This window comes from Fusarium verticillioides, chromosome 10 (genome assembly GCF_000149555.1).
Source record: "Fusarium verticillioides 7600 chromosome 10, whole genome shotgun sequence".
NCBI lineage: Eukaryota > Fungi > Ascomycota > Sordariomycetes > Hypocreales > Nectriaceae > Fusarium > Fusarium verticillioides.
Genome location: NC_031684.1, coordinates 135,177 through 151,291, shown reverse-complemented (window position 1 = coordinate 151,291; position 16,115 = coordinate 135,177). Strand labels below are relative to the sequence as shown.

Sequence of the window (16,115 nt, the reverse complement as noted above, 5' to 3'; positions counted from 1 at the left end):
AAGTCTGGGGAAGCACGCTATTTCGAGTCCAGCCAAGACCTCGGAATACTACCGACAGTATCATTCTCGCGTTCTCAATAAGCAGAGAGCCGGATCTTAAGTCCGCTAACCTCCGTAACAAGGCTCAAAAGCGAAAATTAATATGAGTCACAGCGAGATATAGAGTGCATTTAGTAATGAGCTTTGCTGGGTTTGCTTTAATTGCTTAGACAGTGACATGCCGCTGGGTTATTCAAGTGGGATGGCAGTCACGTAATCCGGCGCGTCGGGGTGCGGGGGAACACCGAGTTTCCCCGAGCACGCGCGATCTTCTGAAGCTCCCCCACCATCGTTGTTTAAAACCTCTATATCTTGATAAACGATCAATCGTTAAGTACTATACCTCAAAACACCCTCTGAAGCTCCCAATAATGGCCACATCTCTTTTCTCCAGCCTCAAAGGCTACACGTACAAGACCATCCCGTACAAATCTACCCCCGATGGCGACATCGTTCTTGATGTCGTGTACCCAGAGGAAGCCGATGATTCACCGACGACTGTTCTCATCCACATCCACGGCGGATTTCTGGTAAGTCTTATCCAGTCTTGTTGCAAACTTGACTGACATGGGCGCAGATCGTCGGGGACAGGTACAGCTTTGCTCCATACTGGGGGCTCAACTCTGTAACCGCTCGGAAATGGATCTTCGTGAGCCCTGACTACCGTCTTGTCCCAGAGTCTACAGCCCATGCATCACTAGATGACTCCATCGATGCGTACAACTGGGTGCGCTCGTCACTGGCTGATGCGATTGGACGTCCTATTGGATCTGTCTTGCTGGCTGGTTCCAGCGCTGGAGGATATCTGGCATTGGCAACTGCGAATGCTGTCGAGCAAAAGCCAGATGCACTGTTGCTCATCTATGGAATGCTCGATGCAGCTGGTCCGAGATATACGACTCCCGGTACAAATATCTGGGGCGCACCGCCTTTTGACACTGCCTCGGTGTTGAGCCAGTTTCCCAGACCGAAAGAAGATGATGGCCGAAAGGCCATCTCTGGATATCCCCCTCCTGAGAACTTCCAGCAAGACCCGCGGTTCCAAGTTGCTTCCGCTCTTCACATCGACGCCCTCTTCCCAGACTACATGACCGGCGTTGAAGGCCTAAGCCGCGAGATCGCCAGCAAGGGCATTGATGTCATCCCCGAAGAACACCGACGGTTGTTCCCTCTTTCTTTCGGTGACCTTGCCAAGATTCCCCGCACATTCTTGCTCCACGGTGTTAACGACTCGGCTGTTACAATTGACTGCAGTATCGTAGCTGAGAAGAAACTTCGTGAGGCAGGTGTTGAGGTAGTCAAGGACTTCCCGGAGGATGCGGAGCATGGATTCGATGGTAGAATTGGAAATGTGGATATCGAGAAGCCGGAGGCGGATGGTATTCCTAACGTTGGGAGTCTCAGGAACGCCATTCGCTTTCTTGACTCTTCCGTTAGGAAGTAAACGTAACGATGCATCTGGCTACAAATATACCAATTATTTCTTATTTAATTCGTATTCGACCCTCATGCGTAAATTGGATACTTGAATCACCGCCTCTCTCAACTTTACTTAATCTCAGCTACGACACTCTTGACAACCCCCTCGAGATTCTCCTCCTTCAGCCCAAGCAACCCAATCGCATTCTCGTCACCCTTCAACGCATGGCCAGCACCATCGGCAAAGAGGAACTGCTCTAGATAATTACCAAAGGCACTAAAGTCTCCTTTGGCAATCTTCTCGTCTCCAATCTTCTCCTGCTCAGCGCCAGTGGCATGAGAAACCTCAAACTTGTCACCAGTGAGCTTCTCGACAATCCTCAGAACTTCATTCTGAGTTGTCGTAACACCGGCGATGTTGAGATACTTGTTCTTTGTCTCTTCTGGCTTCTTCAGGATAGCAACTACAGCTTCGCCCACGAAGGCGAGTGAAGTTGTGGAATAGGGTTCGTTGCCTGAGTCGGTGATGCGAATCTTGTGGTCTCTGATGTTGATGAATCCCCTGTCACTTTTGAGCCCCTATAAGCTAGTCAGAATATTTTACTGTTTCACATGAAGTCAAGCGACATACCGAGTCAAGGAACAATCCATTAGAGAGGCCAGTCCAGGAGAACCAATCATGCTTCTCAGCAAGTTCAATCAAGTAGTCAGTATTTTGGATCTTCGCACTGAGAATTTTTCCAATCTTGGTGTCGCGATTCTGACGAGACGGAATTCCGAACTCTGATGGAATAAATCGTGGAACTTGAGCTGCAATAGCGGCATCAATAATGACCTTCTGGCTTCCGGCAGCAGCAGTTGCGGCGGCTGATACGATCGCATCTTGACCAGCCAGGGCTTCCTTTACTGAGTCGACGGAGGTGGTGTCGACCCGCTTCACGACCACTTTGCTAGGAAATGTTGCAGAGGACTCATTTCTGGTGATAGCTGTCACTTCGAAGCCAGCTTTGAGGAGACTGTCAACGATTTTTGATCCGATGAGGCCAGAACCCTGGCAAGGTTAGTTCGCTGCCCATAATCCTTTAGGGTAAATAACTCACTCCAACGACTGCGACTTTCTGAATGGCCATTTTAATATGTCGATTGATGGATTCTTTACAACGGGATTTGATGAGAGGTAATTTCAAGAATGATTGACGATGAAGGCTTTATCTTGGATGTTGACGTCTCTTCAACCCCGCCATTGTAACATTTCGTTGGTGATGCAACCATATTGAGCCATACACAATGCATGATTTTAATTGCTTTCTCCACTTTCTCATGATGCCATACTGGCGAGAGATTCTCAACCGTCGATTATGAAGTTGCGTGTCTACAAATGACGAACAGCGAATTAAGGCACACTCATTGCCAATAAGCAAAAGGACGAGCTTTTCGAATGACTGAATGGAGTCTTACCAGTGATACCCTGAGTGGTTGATCCAAGCAAGTGCGTCCCTTCAGACAGCGAAGAAAAAAGGTCAGGATATGTCATATCAACTTGAGTTTCATCAATTAAAAAATTTACTTCTTCTATTCCAGTAACATATTGAATCAAGCTTTGCTCGGCAACAGCTGACGTCCAGAAGCTGTCCCCTTATGGCCCATAGAGCCTCAACACAGGTATCCCTGGAATCTTGCGGAGCCTCAAGGTCTCAGATAAGGTTATACGGCACCTTCAGACGCTACTGACCAGTGCCGTTTAGACGAGTATTGACGGCTTCGTAGCGGAATGACGAATCGCTCGGCTATATAATAGCATGCCTGACACCGTAAGCTTCGGCTGAACGACCGTAAAGTGACACAATTGAACGAGCCAAGGTGTCACTTGGAATTTAGCGGAATGGACCGCTTTATGTCTGGAACCCTTGACGGAACTTCCAGAACCACGGAAAGGGAGAGCATCGGGTTAGTCCGGACCCTAACCAATTCCTTTACCGACATCTCGAAATAGATGTCTCAGAGTTACGATCCAATTCCGCCCAGGCTCCCGAATCCTTCAGGCAGAATCAGACGATAAACACTGCCACGAAAAGTGGAAAAAGCAGCGTAACGACCATAGCAACTGAGCACCGTACCAAACAAACTTTTAAACCAAGTAAAACTGTCAATCAATCTGACAGCACTACCGTAGATCTTGTACAGCAACCAGCTCCAGTGGCTAGGCCGTTGTGCCGGGTAACCGGACGCCACTGTGGCTATCACCATGGAAAAATCCGGGGAACAGAGGCAATGACGTACGTTGGCGGAAGTGCCGGTAACCTTGATTCGTACCGTAGGCCTGGGGATAATAATCGTGACACGTAAACGTGCAGCAGCCACATTTGTGAGGTTTATAACTATTTCCTTGATTTTTGTGCAAAAGCGTCGATCATTGGAAGCGGCGTAGTCACGCGAGCAAAAGTCCTTTGCTTGAACAGCCATAGAAATTGGGGATCATGAATCGCATCCTGAATTGGAATGTCAGATGTTGGGGCCAGTTTCTGACCACCTCGGCTAGGGCGGCTCAATTCCTTTCTCGTATGGATAATCTGCATCCTTGCTTACGTATTTCCTTGTGAAGGAGCAGCAAGTAAAAATACCCAGAGACATGTTGGTGCCTGATTCCCCGTCAGCAAGAATCAGATCATTGTAACTCTGTAGAACAGTATTTTATCTGTGGCGCGCGTCATTGCGCTGATGAATATTCAAGCTTTTACTGGTCACTCTGGATACTCAGCGGGAAGCTTCAGGCAGAGGCGTCGCTGGCTGGCCGCTGTAACAGTCAGCAAATGGAGAACTTTAGTGGGTAGGCAGATTCTCATGGAGTCCGCGGGTCGAGGCCTTTCGAGGCGTCAGTGTCAACCCTGCAGCAAATCCATTCCTCAAGGGCAAAGTGAAACCTCATTTCGAGACCAGAGCACAGCAAAGGGGCCCTCTTTCTTACGAACCCACCAAACACGAGAGACACGCGACAACAGCTGAGAGATCCCCCCCCTCTCCTTGCATGGGGTCAGCAAGGCCATTGCCCAGACCAAAACAAAACTTCTCCACGCTCGCCAAGAGATCGATCGACGACTATACTCAGGGGTAAGCCAAGAAAAAACCAAGGCGCCTTGCGCACTAAGGCAGTCATCGTGTAATATTTTGGGAAGAAGAGGAGCAGAAAAAGCGCAGCGTTTCCGCCTGGAGAAAGGGAATACATAATGGCGCAGCCTAGCGTGAAATTAAACTTGTTCCATGATCAGACCATTAACATTGGTCAAGGGGGGAGCTAAAAATGGGAAGAGTCGGCTAAGCGGCTTTTTTTTCTGCTTCTCAGCCTGGGAATAAAGGGGGGAGGGGGAACTTTTTTGCCCGACGACACCGGGTCATGCAAGGTTTCTTTTTTTCTGGGGAAGAAGCTGAGAGAATGAGACTCGGTGTTGCAACCAATTTCAAGTCCTCATGCAGAGAAATGCATTATTTTTCTGCATGTGCTGATTGATTTTGTTGTTGATCAACATGCATGCCGTCAGCAAGGAGACTTGTTGGGCCGTACACTATCGACGCCTCGTTCAAGCCATGCCGGCCCCTCATCATCAAACGAGCGTTGACCTTCTCCTTTCTGTGACCTCAAATTGAGAGAGCCATCGCAAAAAAGCAAGCGCTCAGACAAAATAGCCCATTCCTTGCATTGTCGCGTGACCTTGTTACTCGCTGAATCGTAAATCTCCTTCCAGCACCGGCTCGAATCTGTTTAGCTTGGCGACGAATCTGTGCCGTGCTGTTTAATTTTACTCTGCATCCTACCCCTCGTTGACCAATTGGATTTAGGGAGAGCGTTCGGTTAGTCGGAGCCGTTTAGTCAGATTGAATTGGCAGATGAGAGAATACGAGCCTTGAAACCGCCACTGGCCAACGAGTTTTTAGTGTCATACCTACACCCCATCGTCTAAGCCCTACATGGATCCAATGCAGAAGTGACCGACGCCAGGGGTTGGACAGTCGAGGATGTGCAAATTGTCCGCATTCAGCTAATGAACAAGTCATGGTTATTCCATGTTACGTAGCAGATTTAATCTGGGCTGAGCCTAAACAGCTGTGGCACACACAACACGCGAGCAGTTACTGTTTTTACTGTCAATTCCCCATTTAGTTTGATGTTTTAGTGACCTTTTTTAGTTAGGGGGGGTGCTCCAATGTAAGATTTTACGACGACCGTGATCCTTTTTTAACAACCTCGGATCCTTTTCTGCTCTGCTTCTTGAAGCTCCCTTTTTTTCTCCTCTCTTGTCCTCTTTCTCGAACCTCTTTCCATGGAATATCCATCTATTTTTTAATCTTTCATTCGTTCTCTAGTCGTTAGAGGGCAATCATCATGTTTGCGACACTCGTTCCCTTTTGTTTCTCGACGATATTTGTTTCATTGACGTTTACTAAACTGGTCCACCTTTCCATCCACGCCAAGACAATCTCTCCCGGCGCCTTCGTCCTTTTTCTGCCCTCGCTTCTACTTCCTGATGTTTTAGTCATTTTCCTGTCGCGCCTGGCGCTGCGGCAGCAGAAGGGCCTTTTCTCTGTTGGGGCTTGTGTATTGGGTTGCATATTCTCGTATGTCCTCTCGTCACCTTCAATCGGGCATCTCTAACAGTGGCAGATTTATTCTTCTCGGCGCATCGGCTTCACAACTGGGCTTCTTTTATTCGACGGGCAATGAGGTTAAATGGTCTGAGGCGTTGAGCTACGCTGGCGATAAAGATGGAATGAAGATTCTTCTTAGTGGGCTTAACTCTGTCCTTGCGGCGGGAGCTCTCATCGTCGTCGTGGCTTGGGTTGCCAAGTGGTTTCTCTACAGGGCTGTCGGTTCATTAATTGCAACGGTTGGAATGCCTGTTGTACATGGTACTTCGACCTCTCAATCATCGTCAATCAATACTAACAATAACTCAGCTTGGCAGTGGTTCCGACACAGAAACGGTCGATCTCCTCAGTCACTAGCTTATGACTCCGACAGCGAATTCGACGAAGACCTCGAAGTCGGTAAAGAAGGCGCGCGACTCATCCCCGATACTCACGAAGAATCTCGAACAAGACCTCGAACATGGATCATTCTCGCCATTATTTCTGTCTTCCTTTTCCTCACGACGACTCTCCGACCTGCCGCTCCATACACCATGATGTCCATGACTCTCCCCGCCGCTATGCTCGAAATGTTCAAGTCTCCGGCCAAGCTGTGTAGCAATGTCGAAGGTGGATGGCCTCTCCCTGATCTCATCACTCCCGATAATTGGGAAGAGCCCAATGGACGCTTCCCCGGATGGACACCCGGTAACGACGGCGCCGCTGCACAAAAGTACAGAAACACCATCCCCGAATGGCTACCCAGCGACATCCCCGCCGGCTTCAACAAGTGGCTTATCGAACCCAACAAGACCGCGGATGAGGAGCCTGCAGCAAGCCCTACCAATGCCTGCGAGGTCCCCAAAGCCGACGGTACCTTCTACAACCCCGTTCTCGACCCTCTCAAGATCTCCAACCTCGACACCGACATCATTGACGTGATCCGCGACACTCTCAAGGGCGGCGACGTCAAGATCAAGCATGTGGCACTAATCATGATGGAGAGCTACCGTGAGGAACTCTTCCCTCTGCAGCAGGGCTCCGACTATCACAAGCTCATGGTCAAGTCGCACAAGGGCGAAGACATTGACGAGATTAACGAGAAGCTCTCTCGCATGAGCCCCGTCGCCGAGAGACTCACCGGCAAGTCAGGAAACTGGAAGAGAAAAGATGGCTCGGATTTCGAACACGTGGCTATCCCGCAGTGGAACGACACAGCGCAGGAGGGGTACGGAGGCATCAACGTTGTTGGTGGCTTCACAACGTCCTCGTTGTCGTTCAAGAGCATGGCTGCTATCCACTGTGGCGCTTGGTCCATGCCTGTCGATGGCTTTGAGGAGTCTGAGACCGACGCCTACCAAGCTTGTATTCCCCAGGTGTTCAACCTCTTCAACAAGCTCAAGGATGATAAGAAGTCCAAGTCGAAGTTGAAATGGACGTCGAAGTCGGATGATTTCTTGGAGCAGCAGTGGTATCCCGCCTTCTTCCAGTCTATTACCGATGGTTATGATCGTCAGGATAAGTTCGACGACAAGATCGGGTTTGAGCATATTGTCACACGAGGCCGTCTTGAAGATGACCGCAAGAAGGGCGAGGAACTGGAGGAGATTAATTACTTCGGTTTCCCTGAGACGACGCTCAAGGGCCACATTGAGGATTACCTGAAGGAGGTCAAGGAGAAGGGCAAGCGTATGTTCTTCTCTCACTTCACTAGCACGACACATCATCCTTGGGGCGTACCGAAGTCATTCGAGAAGACCGACTTCCTCAATACCGAGGGCAAGATGGGCTGGCACTCGGAGTTTAACGACTATCTCAACGCCATGCGATTCACCGACGCCTGGCTAGGCGAGTTACTCCAGACATTCGATAACCACGGTCTTACAAACGAGACATTGGTGGTGTTTGTTGGCGATCACGGACAGGCTTTCAAGGAGGATCAGAAGTCCAAGACTGGAACCTACGAGAACGGCCACGTTAGCAACTTCCGCGTCCCCATCACATTCCGCCATCCTCACATCCCCCGCGTTCAATACAACGCCAACGCAACATCCCTCTCCATCCTCCCCACAATCCTCGACCTCCTCATCAACACAGGCTCCCTCAACGAAAAGGACCAAAACGCCGCCGAGGACCTCATCCACGATTATGAGGGTCAGTCCCTCATCCGCCCTTATAAAGCGAAGCACAACGGCCGCCGCGCCTGGAACTTTGGTATCATCAATGGAGGAGCTAGCATGTTGTCCATGACATCTGCAGATGCGCCGTGGCGAATTGTCATTCCGCTTGATGACTCTACACAATATAGATTCACGGATCTTAAGAATGATCCGTTAGAGCAGAAGCCGCTTGAGAAGTGGACGCTTGAACAGTTGACGTATGCTGTTCGGAGTAAATTTGGGGAGGAGGCTTCGACGTGGGCTGCTGAGGCGGATGCTGTGTCTAAGTGGTGGGGACCTGAGAGAAAGAGATTATGGGGATATAATCCTTCGCATAAGGAAGATTGATGATAGTATTTAATGTAATGCGAATGTTTAATGGTTTCAATTATGTGTCTGTTGCGCCTGCAATGTGAATGTGACTTTGGAACAATGAGATTGTCAACCTCAACTTTGCTATCTGATATAGTTGATGGACATCAATTGCTTCATGATTTAAAACAAGGATTAGCAGTACCTGTATTAGGTACAACCTCGAGAATCATCACCATTTGATTGCAATAAGAGTATGAAGTTGTCATTCTAGTATTTTCATTCCACGTCCATGTTAATGCTTCATCTTATACAAAAGAAAATGCGCCGTTCGATCTATAATCCGACCTGATACCTCACTCCAAAACCACCCAATGCAATTTTAATACAAATTAGCGACCTTCATTGATGTTGGTCTCGCTTAATGTTCAGCAGCCTGCTTCTTCGCAGCAAGTCTTCGCTCCTCAGCAGCTACCATATCTGTGAATTGTTAGCAGAGCTCAAGATCGATCGGATCAAGTAGCTTACCCTTCCAGAGGTCTTGACCCTCGTACTCCTCCTTGTGGACCTTCTTCTCAATGATCTTTGTAGGATCATTGGGGTCCACGTACCGAACGGTCTGCCATCTGCTGTCTCCGTTCTTGAGATCGTTGACCTCGAAAATAGCAGACACTAACAACACAGCCAACGTCAAGCCCTGCGCGTAAACACGAGCCTGCACAACCTTGTTCGCAGTGTTCATTGGTTGTCGGCTAACAATTGCAAACGCGATACCCATCGACGCCAACCACGACGCGAAGACAATTTGATATCGGTTTTCCTTGGCATATGACTTGAAACGCTCATACGCTGACTCATTTTCTCGGATGAGTTGCGCCGTGCGCGCTGCTTGATCTTGGTAATTGCGCTTGGGATCTTGAGCGATCTGATATGCGATACTCCATCGCTCTGCATTGACGATGGCACCGAATGTACCCGTTGATGTGACGAGGAATGCTCTGAAGGGAAGAGTTAGGCCTCGGAAGGTCGGGTAGCGTTTTGAAGCATAGTAAACGCCTCCAAGACCGAGACCGAGGAAGAGTGTTCCGCCGATGAGGCCGCCTTTGAGGACTTCAGCGTAGTGGGCCTCTTCTTCTTCCTTGGTGAGAATCTTCATGATTGGTGATGGTGATAGCGATAAGCGATAAGAGGCTTGATAAGAGATAATGATAAGCTTGAATGGGTAGGTGGTAGTTAATGTAATGTGTGTATGATGTATGGATGATATGTTCCACTACAGACTCCTGGCAAGCATGTTTATATAAAGGCGTCAAGTCTGCAAATTTTAACGGGCAAAGCCGCTACGAAACGAATCCCTCATGTCATGTTGTCGCATGATTATTCAGAGTCGGGATGCTTACGCCGCAGCGAAACCCTTGGTCATGATGCCGCAATCGCCGCAGCCTCCGCTCACGGTTCCGCCCGATTGCCGCAAGTGGATGGTTTGCGGCGCCGCATGGCCGCAGAGCCTGGAGAGAACTTTTCTGATCAGTGATTCAGGGCATATTTTCGGCGATGGGCGAGTTCTTCGGGTGCTGTAGCGACGATCAACGGCGAGACCGAGGACAAGTTCAGGGAATGGTATTGTTATGATGCATATACGTTTCTGGGGAAATGAACTACACAAGAGTTCACATCTTCAGCATCGACGCTATCTGAAACCAAACATGCTCAAGATGGATGGATAGTTTGAGGAGGTTGGAGGAATTGAGGGCCACCATGGGTGTTATATAACCATTTCTACAGCATTAGCGCGCCGAGGACACATTGCTCAAGCCCCGTTGCCGGCAGTCTCCCACGACGGAACGAAGTCCTTGTGGCCAATGATTTGGGAGATCCTGACAACCCATCCCTAGTGAAGTCCGATTATATGCTCGATTCATCTTGCAACAGGCCTTGGCAGGAAACTGAGCCCACTCAAGTAAGACCTGTCAGTAAAATACCGCCGTCGGCCCGTATATCCCTATCAAAGTGATGCTTCTGGCTCTCTGCCGATTAGCGGCCGTGACACATGACCACCCGTCCCAGATCCATGCCCAGCGATCACTTTAGATATTCCGAGCGATTGCGGAATTTCGGATTCCCCATGTCACTGACGTGTATGCGTGTAGTTCTCCATGCTGACGTCACAGTTTGCGGCATTCTCAGAAAAGCTATGCCGCAGCCCTATAGGGCAGACTGGGCGGCATCCCGGGGCTATCACTGATCAGTAAGAAGCCATAACACACCGAGAACATCAGCCTTGCCGCTCACAAGAGGTGAAAATAGTCCAAGAAACAGACGTGGTGCAGTAAACGAAGTCGGCACTGATGATTTAGTTGCGCTCTGGGGATCTGAATCATGCCCATCCTGGAACTAAGGTTTCGTGAGATTCATTATCGCCAAAAGCATTAAAGAAATACCCCAAGCCATTAGATGGAGTCAAAGAGTGGTTAGATTTAACTATCTTAGCTACAAGTATGGCACCATAGTCATAGATCCAATATGTACTGTCCCTCCTTTACAACAAGTGCGATGCCCAGCATAACCGTCGTGTCTTAGCATGGTCCGATCAGGGATCATCACTTAGGTTTCGGTGACGTTGGGTCGAGTGCTCCACTCATCGGTAACACCCACGACATTGTAGGAAACATCCGCAAACTCATCTGCGCCGCCACGCTGATAGTAGACCTTGATCTGGAAGCTCTTCTTGTCGCCAGTCGATTGGAAAACGTTGGCAGCCAGACCGCTGACCTCACAAATAGTGTAGTCCTTGTCATTGAAATCCATACCGTCGTTCCAATCCTCGTCCTTGTCACCAACACGGATAATCTCACGGAGGAAGAGGCTGTCTCTGTCGACATAGTAGACTCGGACCTATTGTGTTGCAGGGTCAGTAAAAAAAGATATGTAGGTAAGGAGGGTGGCTTTTACCTGAGCTCTGCCACCGCAAGACTCGGGGTGAGTGAATGCGACAGCTGAGATGATGGGCAACTTTGGGTTGACCTTGATAGACTTTCCTTTGATCTTGAGGGTGCTCATATCATACTTCTTCCTGGGGGTCTTTTCACTGGGAGTCCGACTCTCATAGAAGATGATCTCGAAGTTCTTGTTGACTTGGAACAGAATGGTATTGCCGTCATTCTGCGCAACAGCGACCATGTTCTGAGTTTCCAGGCGTCAGTATGTGGCTCTCAGTTGAAACATGAGGGAAGTGGTAGAGGCTATCTGAATATGAGACATATTTGCTGAAGGAGGATCCAAATGGAAGCATTGAGAGATTGGATGCTGTGTGAAAGGGTTCTTGGGATGCTTGAGATGATCTTGTGTTGAATGAAAGAGATCTTGGACGGGGTCAGTCAGCTTCTTTATACTTTTTTCGGCCTCCTCTTTGACCTCCTCCTTCACTTTTACCTTCGGAATATCCTTCTGCTCCTTAGATTCGATTGGTAGACTTCGATGGGTCTGAATGGTGAGTCTGATCACGACGACGACGAGTATCAGGCAACTAGTGCAAAGTATACACACTAGGATCAGACAGATGAAAAGGTGAAGCAGGATGAGGTCAGGTTCTGAGCTCGGAACTTGCATCGTAGCTTCGGTCTGTTGATCGAGCTGGTGAAAATGTAGCATTTGCTGTGGGCATCAGCACTATTGGCTATGAGTGGTCTTGGGGTCTTCTTAGCCTCAGCTCAAATGAACTCCGGATACCTTGTTGAGCTATAAGATGTGGTAGACTTACTGATGGCAACTCTTGAATAGGTAAGCGGAGAGCTTCGTATAGCGGTTGGTGTGGAGGGATGACGAATTAGATCGTGAAAAGGGGACATAGTATCTTAAATCAACGGTTGTGTGCTCATCCAATGTTCTCGACACGTTGGAGTATCAGCTAACTACAAGCTTTCTACTAAACACCTTAAGTAACAACTAAATGTTATGGGAGCCCAACGGCTAATAATTTGGCTCCCTCGAGAATCAGCCCGTATGAGCATCATCATGGTTGCCAAACCAGGTGGCAAGTTAAAAATTAGACAGAATCTCAGTTGGCCACTAACAAAGAACCACCTATAAAAGTGCCTTCAGAGTACATGACCGCTGTACGTTACAGATCGCTAAACCTCGACAGTGGAAATCTCACGGGACATGTTGAACCTGGCACTAAATCTCATGTTACTGAATAAAGGCCAGCATTGAGGCCACTCACGTACAAGCGGATGGTTGAAATGGAGTAGGCTCTTGCCAGAGCGAATTACGGAAGACAAGGAACAAATCTCCGCACGGAAAATATTTGTCTTCCGAGCAGGACAGGCTTGCAGACCGCAAAGCATACTTGGTTTCAACTTGGCGGCTTCCTCCAGCTTGGGAAGTGGCTGCAGATTTGAAGCACCGAGCCACAACCCCTCCCCCGCTCGTTCGTCCTCTTCAAGCAGAGAAAGGATCTAGCGAGCATTCCGGAAACAGCTATCAAGGGAAGTAATCCGATCCCTTGGAAACCACCCGCGTACAGGAGCCCTAGTTCCGATTCTGAAAAGTCCAGACTGTACAAAGCTGGATGGCGATTTTGAGCCGCCAGATCGAACCTTGATTAGCGAGTAATATTGCTAAACAGTCACACGTCCTGCTAGGTCGTTATAATCCAAGACCTTTCATAGCTGGGTAGCGGCTCTCTGTTTATGCCCTATTGCGGTGCCTTGAATACCCGTACACGAGAGCTGTTCCTGGGGCTGCTCACGCCATTGTGGTTTCACGATTAGAGTATGAGGATCGACACTGTGTTGACTGCCCGTTTACCCGTGATTGAGGGGTAGTCGAAGTCAACGGCCGCATTTTACGATAGCATCGGAGATTCGGCGAGATGCGCTGCTGCAGTCAGGTGGAGAGACACGCCACTGATTCCAACAAGCATAGCGTGACCATTGAAAGCGAGGCCCAAGCGCCTGAACAGGGTGTATTTACTGGATCGATACCACAAATCGACTTCTAAGGTTGTGAAAGAGGCGGGCTGAGGTTCCCTAGAAGGTTTTGGATTACGAGTTCGTGGGTGGACAGGAACGGTCCGAGCGGGACACGACCCCAACGGCCTAAACCTGGGGAACCAATGTCCAAGCTTCATTGTTCACTGATAAAGTTTGCACTAGTGGCAGCCCTGCCGATGCCGGATTCGCGGGGTCTTGGTACGCAAACTATTGACGACCTATGGCAAATAGTTGCGTGATAAGGATGCAGGTCTATGGTGGCTGCAACCTGGGGTGAACATCTATCGGGGAACATGAGGCTGGCTGAGATGGCATACCTCGACACTGAACTACTGAAGGTATTGCATATCCCGAAAAACATCGCTACGAGCTTCCGATAGAGCTCCAGACGTATAGCTCGGGGGACCCTAGCAAGGGCTGCAGAAAGTGGCGTGCTGAGGAGCTACCGCTGAGCATCGAGACCCTGCAGGTATCAGAAGGAAGCTAAAGAGAGCGGCAAGCGTTCGTAGCTGCAGCCGACACAAACTAGACTAAGCTGGTATTTTCAGCTGCAAAACTGTAGCATTGACTAACGGTTATTGAACAGAACTCTGCGTGATTTATCTTTTTTGAGACAATTCTTTAGGTCTCGGTAGCAGAAGGAGCACATGATCTGATCTAGGCGGGCCAGCCGCCTCGTCTGCGGATCTGGATTGTCATTGACAAGACTTGGTATCGAGTTATTGAATCTTCCATCTTGGTTATGGGCTATACGAGACTATCCAGTCAGGTTCACAGTCAAGCAACTTTGCTTGTTGACTCTCGTTATCACAAGATTCGACCAGGCTCGAGGTTCTAGACTTTAGCCCAACTGTGTTCCCCGAAGGTATTTGCTGATAATTCACTCCTCGGTGAGTCAACCCATCACTAACACACAAGAACGGTACTCCACAAGTCCAATGCATCATAATCCGTAACTTCGCGCGCCAGTGCCTTTCCCCAAAGCCCTTACCAGTCCGAGACCTTGTTACTAATAACTTTGGGAAGCCACTTCTTATGCCCATAGCTGTACTGATGCATAGTGATCTTGGGGCGTCCATTCTCACCCTTCCCAGAAGCGAAGACCTTGATATCCGTCTTGTCAGGCCAGGCATGCACGCAAGCGGTCAGCGAGGCATCCTTATCAACATACGGCCTCCCTTCCTCCTTGTAGCCAAGAAGGCCATGTTCCCATCCAGTGCTAGAGCCGAAAGAGACCTCTTGGATATAACCCTTGTTCTCACATTCACCCTTTTCAGGAGCAATGCAGTAGATGCGGATCTATACGGTCAGAGTGCTTCATGATGGCTGGGGAATTGGACTCACTTCTGTACCGTTTCCTCCCTGCCAAGCTGCTGCGGCGATTTGTCTGCTGCCGCACTTGACCTTCAGATCCCCGTCTGTGAGCTTGACGAGTATAGGCTCATAGTCGTCGGTTCCCAGCCCAGGAGATTTAAGGTAGCAGAGCTGGTGATTCGAGTTGACGAAGAACACATAGGTCATGCCCTTGATGTCGACTGCAGCGATGTCCCTGGGGAGCTCTTTGAATGCTTCTGCGGATGCCATGACTGATAGAAACTTTGTGTCGCAAATTTCACTCGCTGATAACTTTGGTGATGGCCGTAGGTTGAATGCGATGGTATGAGAATGATTTTTCTATAATCTGGGAGAGTAAAACGCCTGCTTTTATAGTTTCTTGAACCTCACTCATGTCTACTTGGCAACTCCTCCGACATCCCTCGTGCATGCATAAGCATCACTCGCATTGGCTCTTCAGTCGTCACTGTGGCTATGGCTATGGACAGAGGCAGCTCGTCCCAGAATGACTTGACCGCGATTCAAGCCCAGAGTAATCAGACGATATCCCTTATTCCCGGCTTTGTGTTAGAACTGGTGGTTTGGAGGCTGGCTAACCTGATCAACGAAACTCGCGCTCGGATCTTTGAATGCAGGTGCATCCAGCCCGACACTAATCTCATCACATCGAGGTACTATAGAAACTACTGCATGTCGTTGTTTTGTGAATCTGTCTATGTGGCTGCTCTGCATGGCGTCTGATAGTGTCTCGTGAGACATTGAACCAGCCCGCATTTGTTGAAGAAGGCTTCAAATGTCTAACCCGGTCCAGTAAAGATGACAAGGAGAGGAGACTCTGACTGCAAGTTCGCCTAACAGGGCCAAATTCAGTGATTGTGTTCAGCGGTGTAATGGTGATCTCACTGTCGCGTGAATGATGTCCCTTCGAGGGGCCTGGAGCTAGGTCAGCACGCACTAGACCGGCCAGCTCGAGCTACCATGCGCAGCACATTGTGCGCCAATTGTGTGTGTGTGTGTTAGCTCCTTTGAGGCGTAGCTGATTGCCGAAAATGAATATTCAGCTCTGAAATTGGATGAGAGGAAACGCCAATCGTGCCCGTTTGGGATCCATTCTGAACCGTTGTCCGCTGTGGCTTGGTCCCAAATAGTCTAGACTGTAGATAGCCGGGTCGCTACGCGTCATACCAGCCAGCCACTTTAGTAATGTTACTCTCTGTAGAAGTGCATTTTGGGGTAT

At 49.2% G+C, this 16,115-nt stretch overlaps 6 protein-coding genes across 8 annotated transcripts; 2 read left to right on the top strand and 4 right to left on the bottom strand.

Annotated features, from left to right (window-relative positions):
* Nucleotides 1-330: 330 nt before the first annotated feature.
* Nucleotides 331-1,575, top strand: FVEG_13649 (hypothetical protein). The gene is made up of 2 exons (XM_018903011.1): nucleotides 331-569; nucleotides 617-1,575. The coding sequence occupies exons 1-2, from the start codon at nucleotides 411-413 to the stop codon at nucleotides 1,481-1,483; spliced, it is 1,026 nt and encodes a 341-aa protein (XP_018761873.1). The 5' UTR covers nucleotides 331-410; the 3' UTR covers nucleotides 1,484-1,575.
* On the bottom strand, nucleotides 1,403-4,665 carry FVEG_13648 (hypothetical protein). 3 transcript variants are annotated; one of them, XM_018903010.1, is made up of 5 exons: nucleotides 3,026-4,665; nucleotides 2,917-2,955; nucleotides 2,559-2,861; nucleotides 2,090-2,509; nucleotides 1,403-2,037 (listed from the first exon to the last, which is right to left on the bottom strand). In XM_018903010.1, the coding sequence occupies exons 3-5, from the start codon at nucleotides 2,586-2,588 to the stop codon at nucleotides 1,588-1,590; spliced, it is 900 nt and encodes a 299-aa protein (XP_018761872.1). In that variant the 5' UTR covers nucleotides 2,589-2,861; nucleotides 2,917-2,955; nucleotides 3,026-4,665; the 3' UTR covers nucleotides 1,403-1,587. The 3 variants fall into 3 exon arrangements, with proteins under 3 accessions (XP_018761872.1, XP_018761871.1, XP_018761870.1); XM_018903009.1 differs by having other exon boundaries at nucleotides 2,917-4,665; XM_018903008.1 differs by having other exon boundaries at nucleotides 2,559-4,665.
* Nucleotides 4,666-5,546: 881 nt separating this feature from the next.
* Nucleotides 5,547-8,751, top strand: FVEG_13647 (hypothetical protein). The gene is made up of 3 exons (XM_018903007.1): nucleotides 5,547-6,069; nucleotides 6,116-6,360; nucleotides 6,409-8,751. Exons 1-3 carry the CDS (start codon nucleotides 5,837-5,839, stop codon nucleotides 8,583-8,585), a joined length of 2,655 nt encoding a protein of 884 aa, XP_018761869.1. The 5' UTR covers nucleotides 5,547-5,836; the 3' UTR covers nucleotides 8,586-8,751.
* Nucleotides 8,604-10,003, bottom strand: FVEG_13646 (hypothetical protein). Its single transcript, XM_018903006.1, has 2 exons — nucleotides 9,078-10,003; nucleotides 8,604-9,029 (listed from the first exon to the last, which is right to left on the bottom strand). The coding sequence occupies exons 1-2, from the start codon at nucleotides 9,703-9,705 to the stop codon at nucleotides 8,971-8,973; spliced, it is 687 nt and encodes a 228-aa protein (XP_018761868.1). The 5' UTR covers nucleotides 9,706-10,003; the 3' UTR covers nucleotides 8,604-8,970.
* A 1,150-nt stretch (nucleotides 10,004-11,153) lies between these two features.
* On the bottom strand, nucleotides 11,154-11,729 carry FVEG_13645 (hypothetical protein; the record flags this gene model as incomplete). The annotated part of the gene is made up of 2 exons (XM_018903005.1): nucleotides 11,154-11,444; nucleotides 11,502-11,729. 2 exons carry the CDS (start codon nucleotides 11,727-11,729, stop codon nucleotides 11,154-11,156), a joined length of 519 nt encoding a protein of 172 aa, XP_018761867.1.
* Nucleotides 11,730-14,530: 2,801 nt separating this feature from the next.
* FVEG_13644 (hypothetical protein) lies at nucleotides 14,531-15,127 on the bottom strand (the record flags this gene model as incomplete). The annotated part of the gene is made up of 2 exons (XM_018903004.1): nucleotides 14,531-14,842; nucleotides 14,888-15,127. The coding sequence occupies 2 exons, from the start codon at nucleotides 15,125-15,127 to the stop codon at nucleotides 14,531-14,533; spliced, it is 552 nt and encodes a 183-aa protein (XP_018761866.1).
* Between the last annotated feature and the right edge of the window lie 988 nt (nucleotides 15,128-16,115).

Coding starts and splice junctions, on each gene's coding strand:
- FVEG_13649 (XM_018903011.1), top strand. CDS start 411: ATGGCCACATCTCTTTTCTCCAGCCTCAAAGGCTACACGTACAAGACC. Junction 570..616: donor ACATCCACGGCGGATTTCTG/GTAAGTCTTATC, acceptor ACATGGGCGCAG/ATCGTCGGGGACAGGTACAG.
- FVEG_13647 (XM_018903007.1), top strand. CDS start 5,837: ATGTTTGCGACACTCGTTCCCTTTTGTTTCTCGACGATATTTGTTTCA. Junction 6,070..6,115: donor GTATTGGGTTGCATATTCTC/GTATGTCCTCTC, acceptor TAACAGTGGCAG/ATTTATTCTTCTCGGCGCAT. Junction 6,361..6,408: donor TGGAATGCCTGTTGTACATG/GTACTTCGACCT, acceptor ACAATAACTCAG/CTTGGCAGTGGTTCCGACAC.
- FVEG_13648 (XM_018903008.1), bottom strand. CDS start 2,588: ATGGCCATTCAGAAAGTCGCAGTCGTTGGA. Junction 2,510..2,558: donor AGAAAGTCGCAGTCGTTGGA/GTGAGTTATTTA, acceptor TAACCTTGCCAG/GGTTCTGGCCTCATCGGATC. Junction 2,038..2,089: donor ATGGATTGTTCCTTGACTCG/GTATGTCGCTTG, acceptor ACTAGCTTATAG/GGGCTCAAAAGTGACAGGGG.
- FVEG_13646 (XM_018903006.1), bottom strand. CDS start 9,705: ATGAAGATTCTCACCAAGGAAGAAGAAGAGGCCCACTACGCTGAAGTC. Junction 9,030..9,077: donor GGGTCAAGACCTCTGGAAGG/GTAAGCTACTTG, acceptor AACAATTCACAG/ATATGGTAGCTGCTGAGGAG.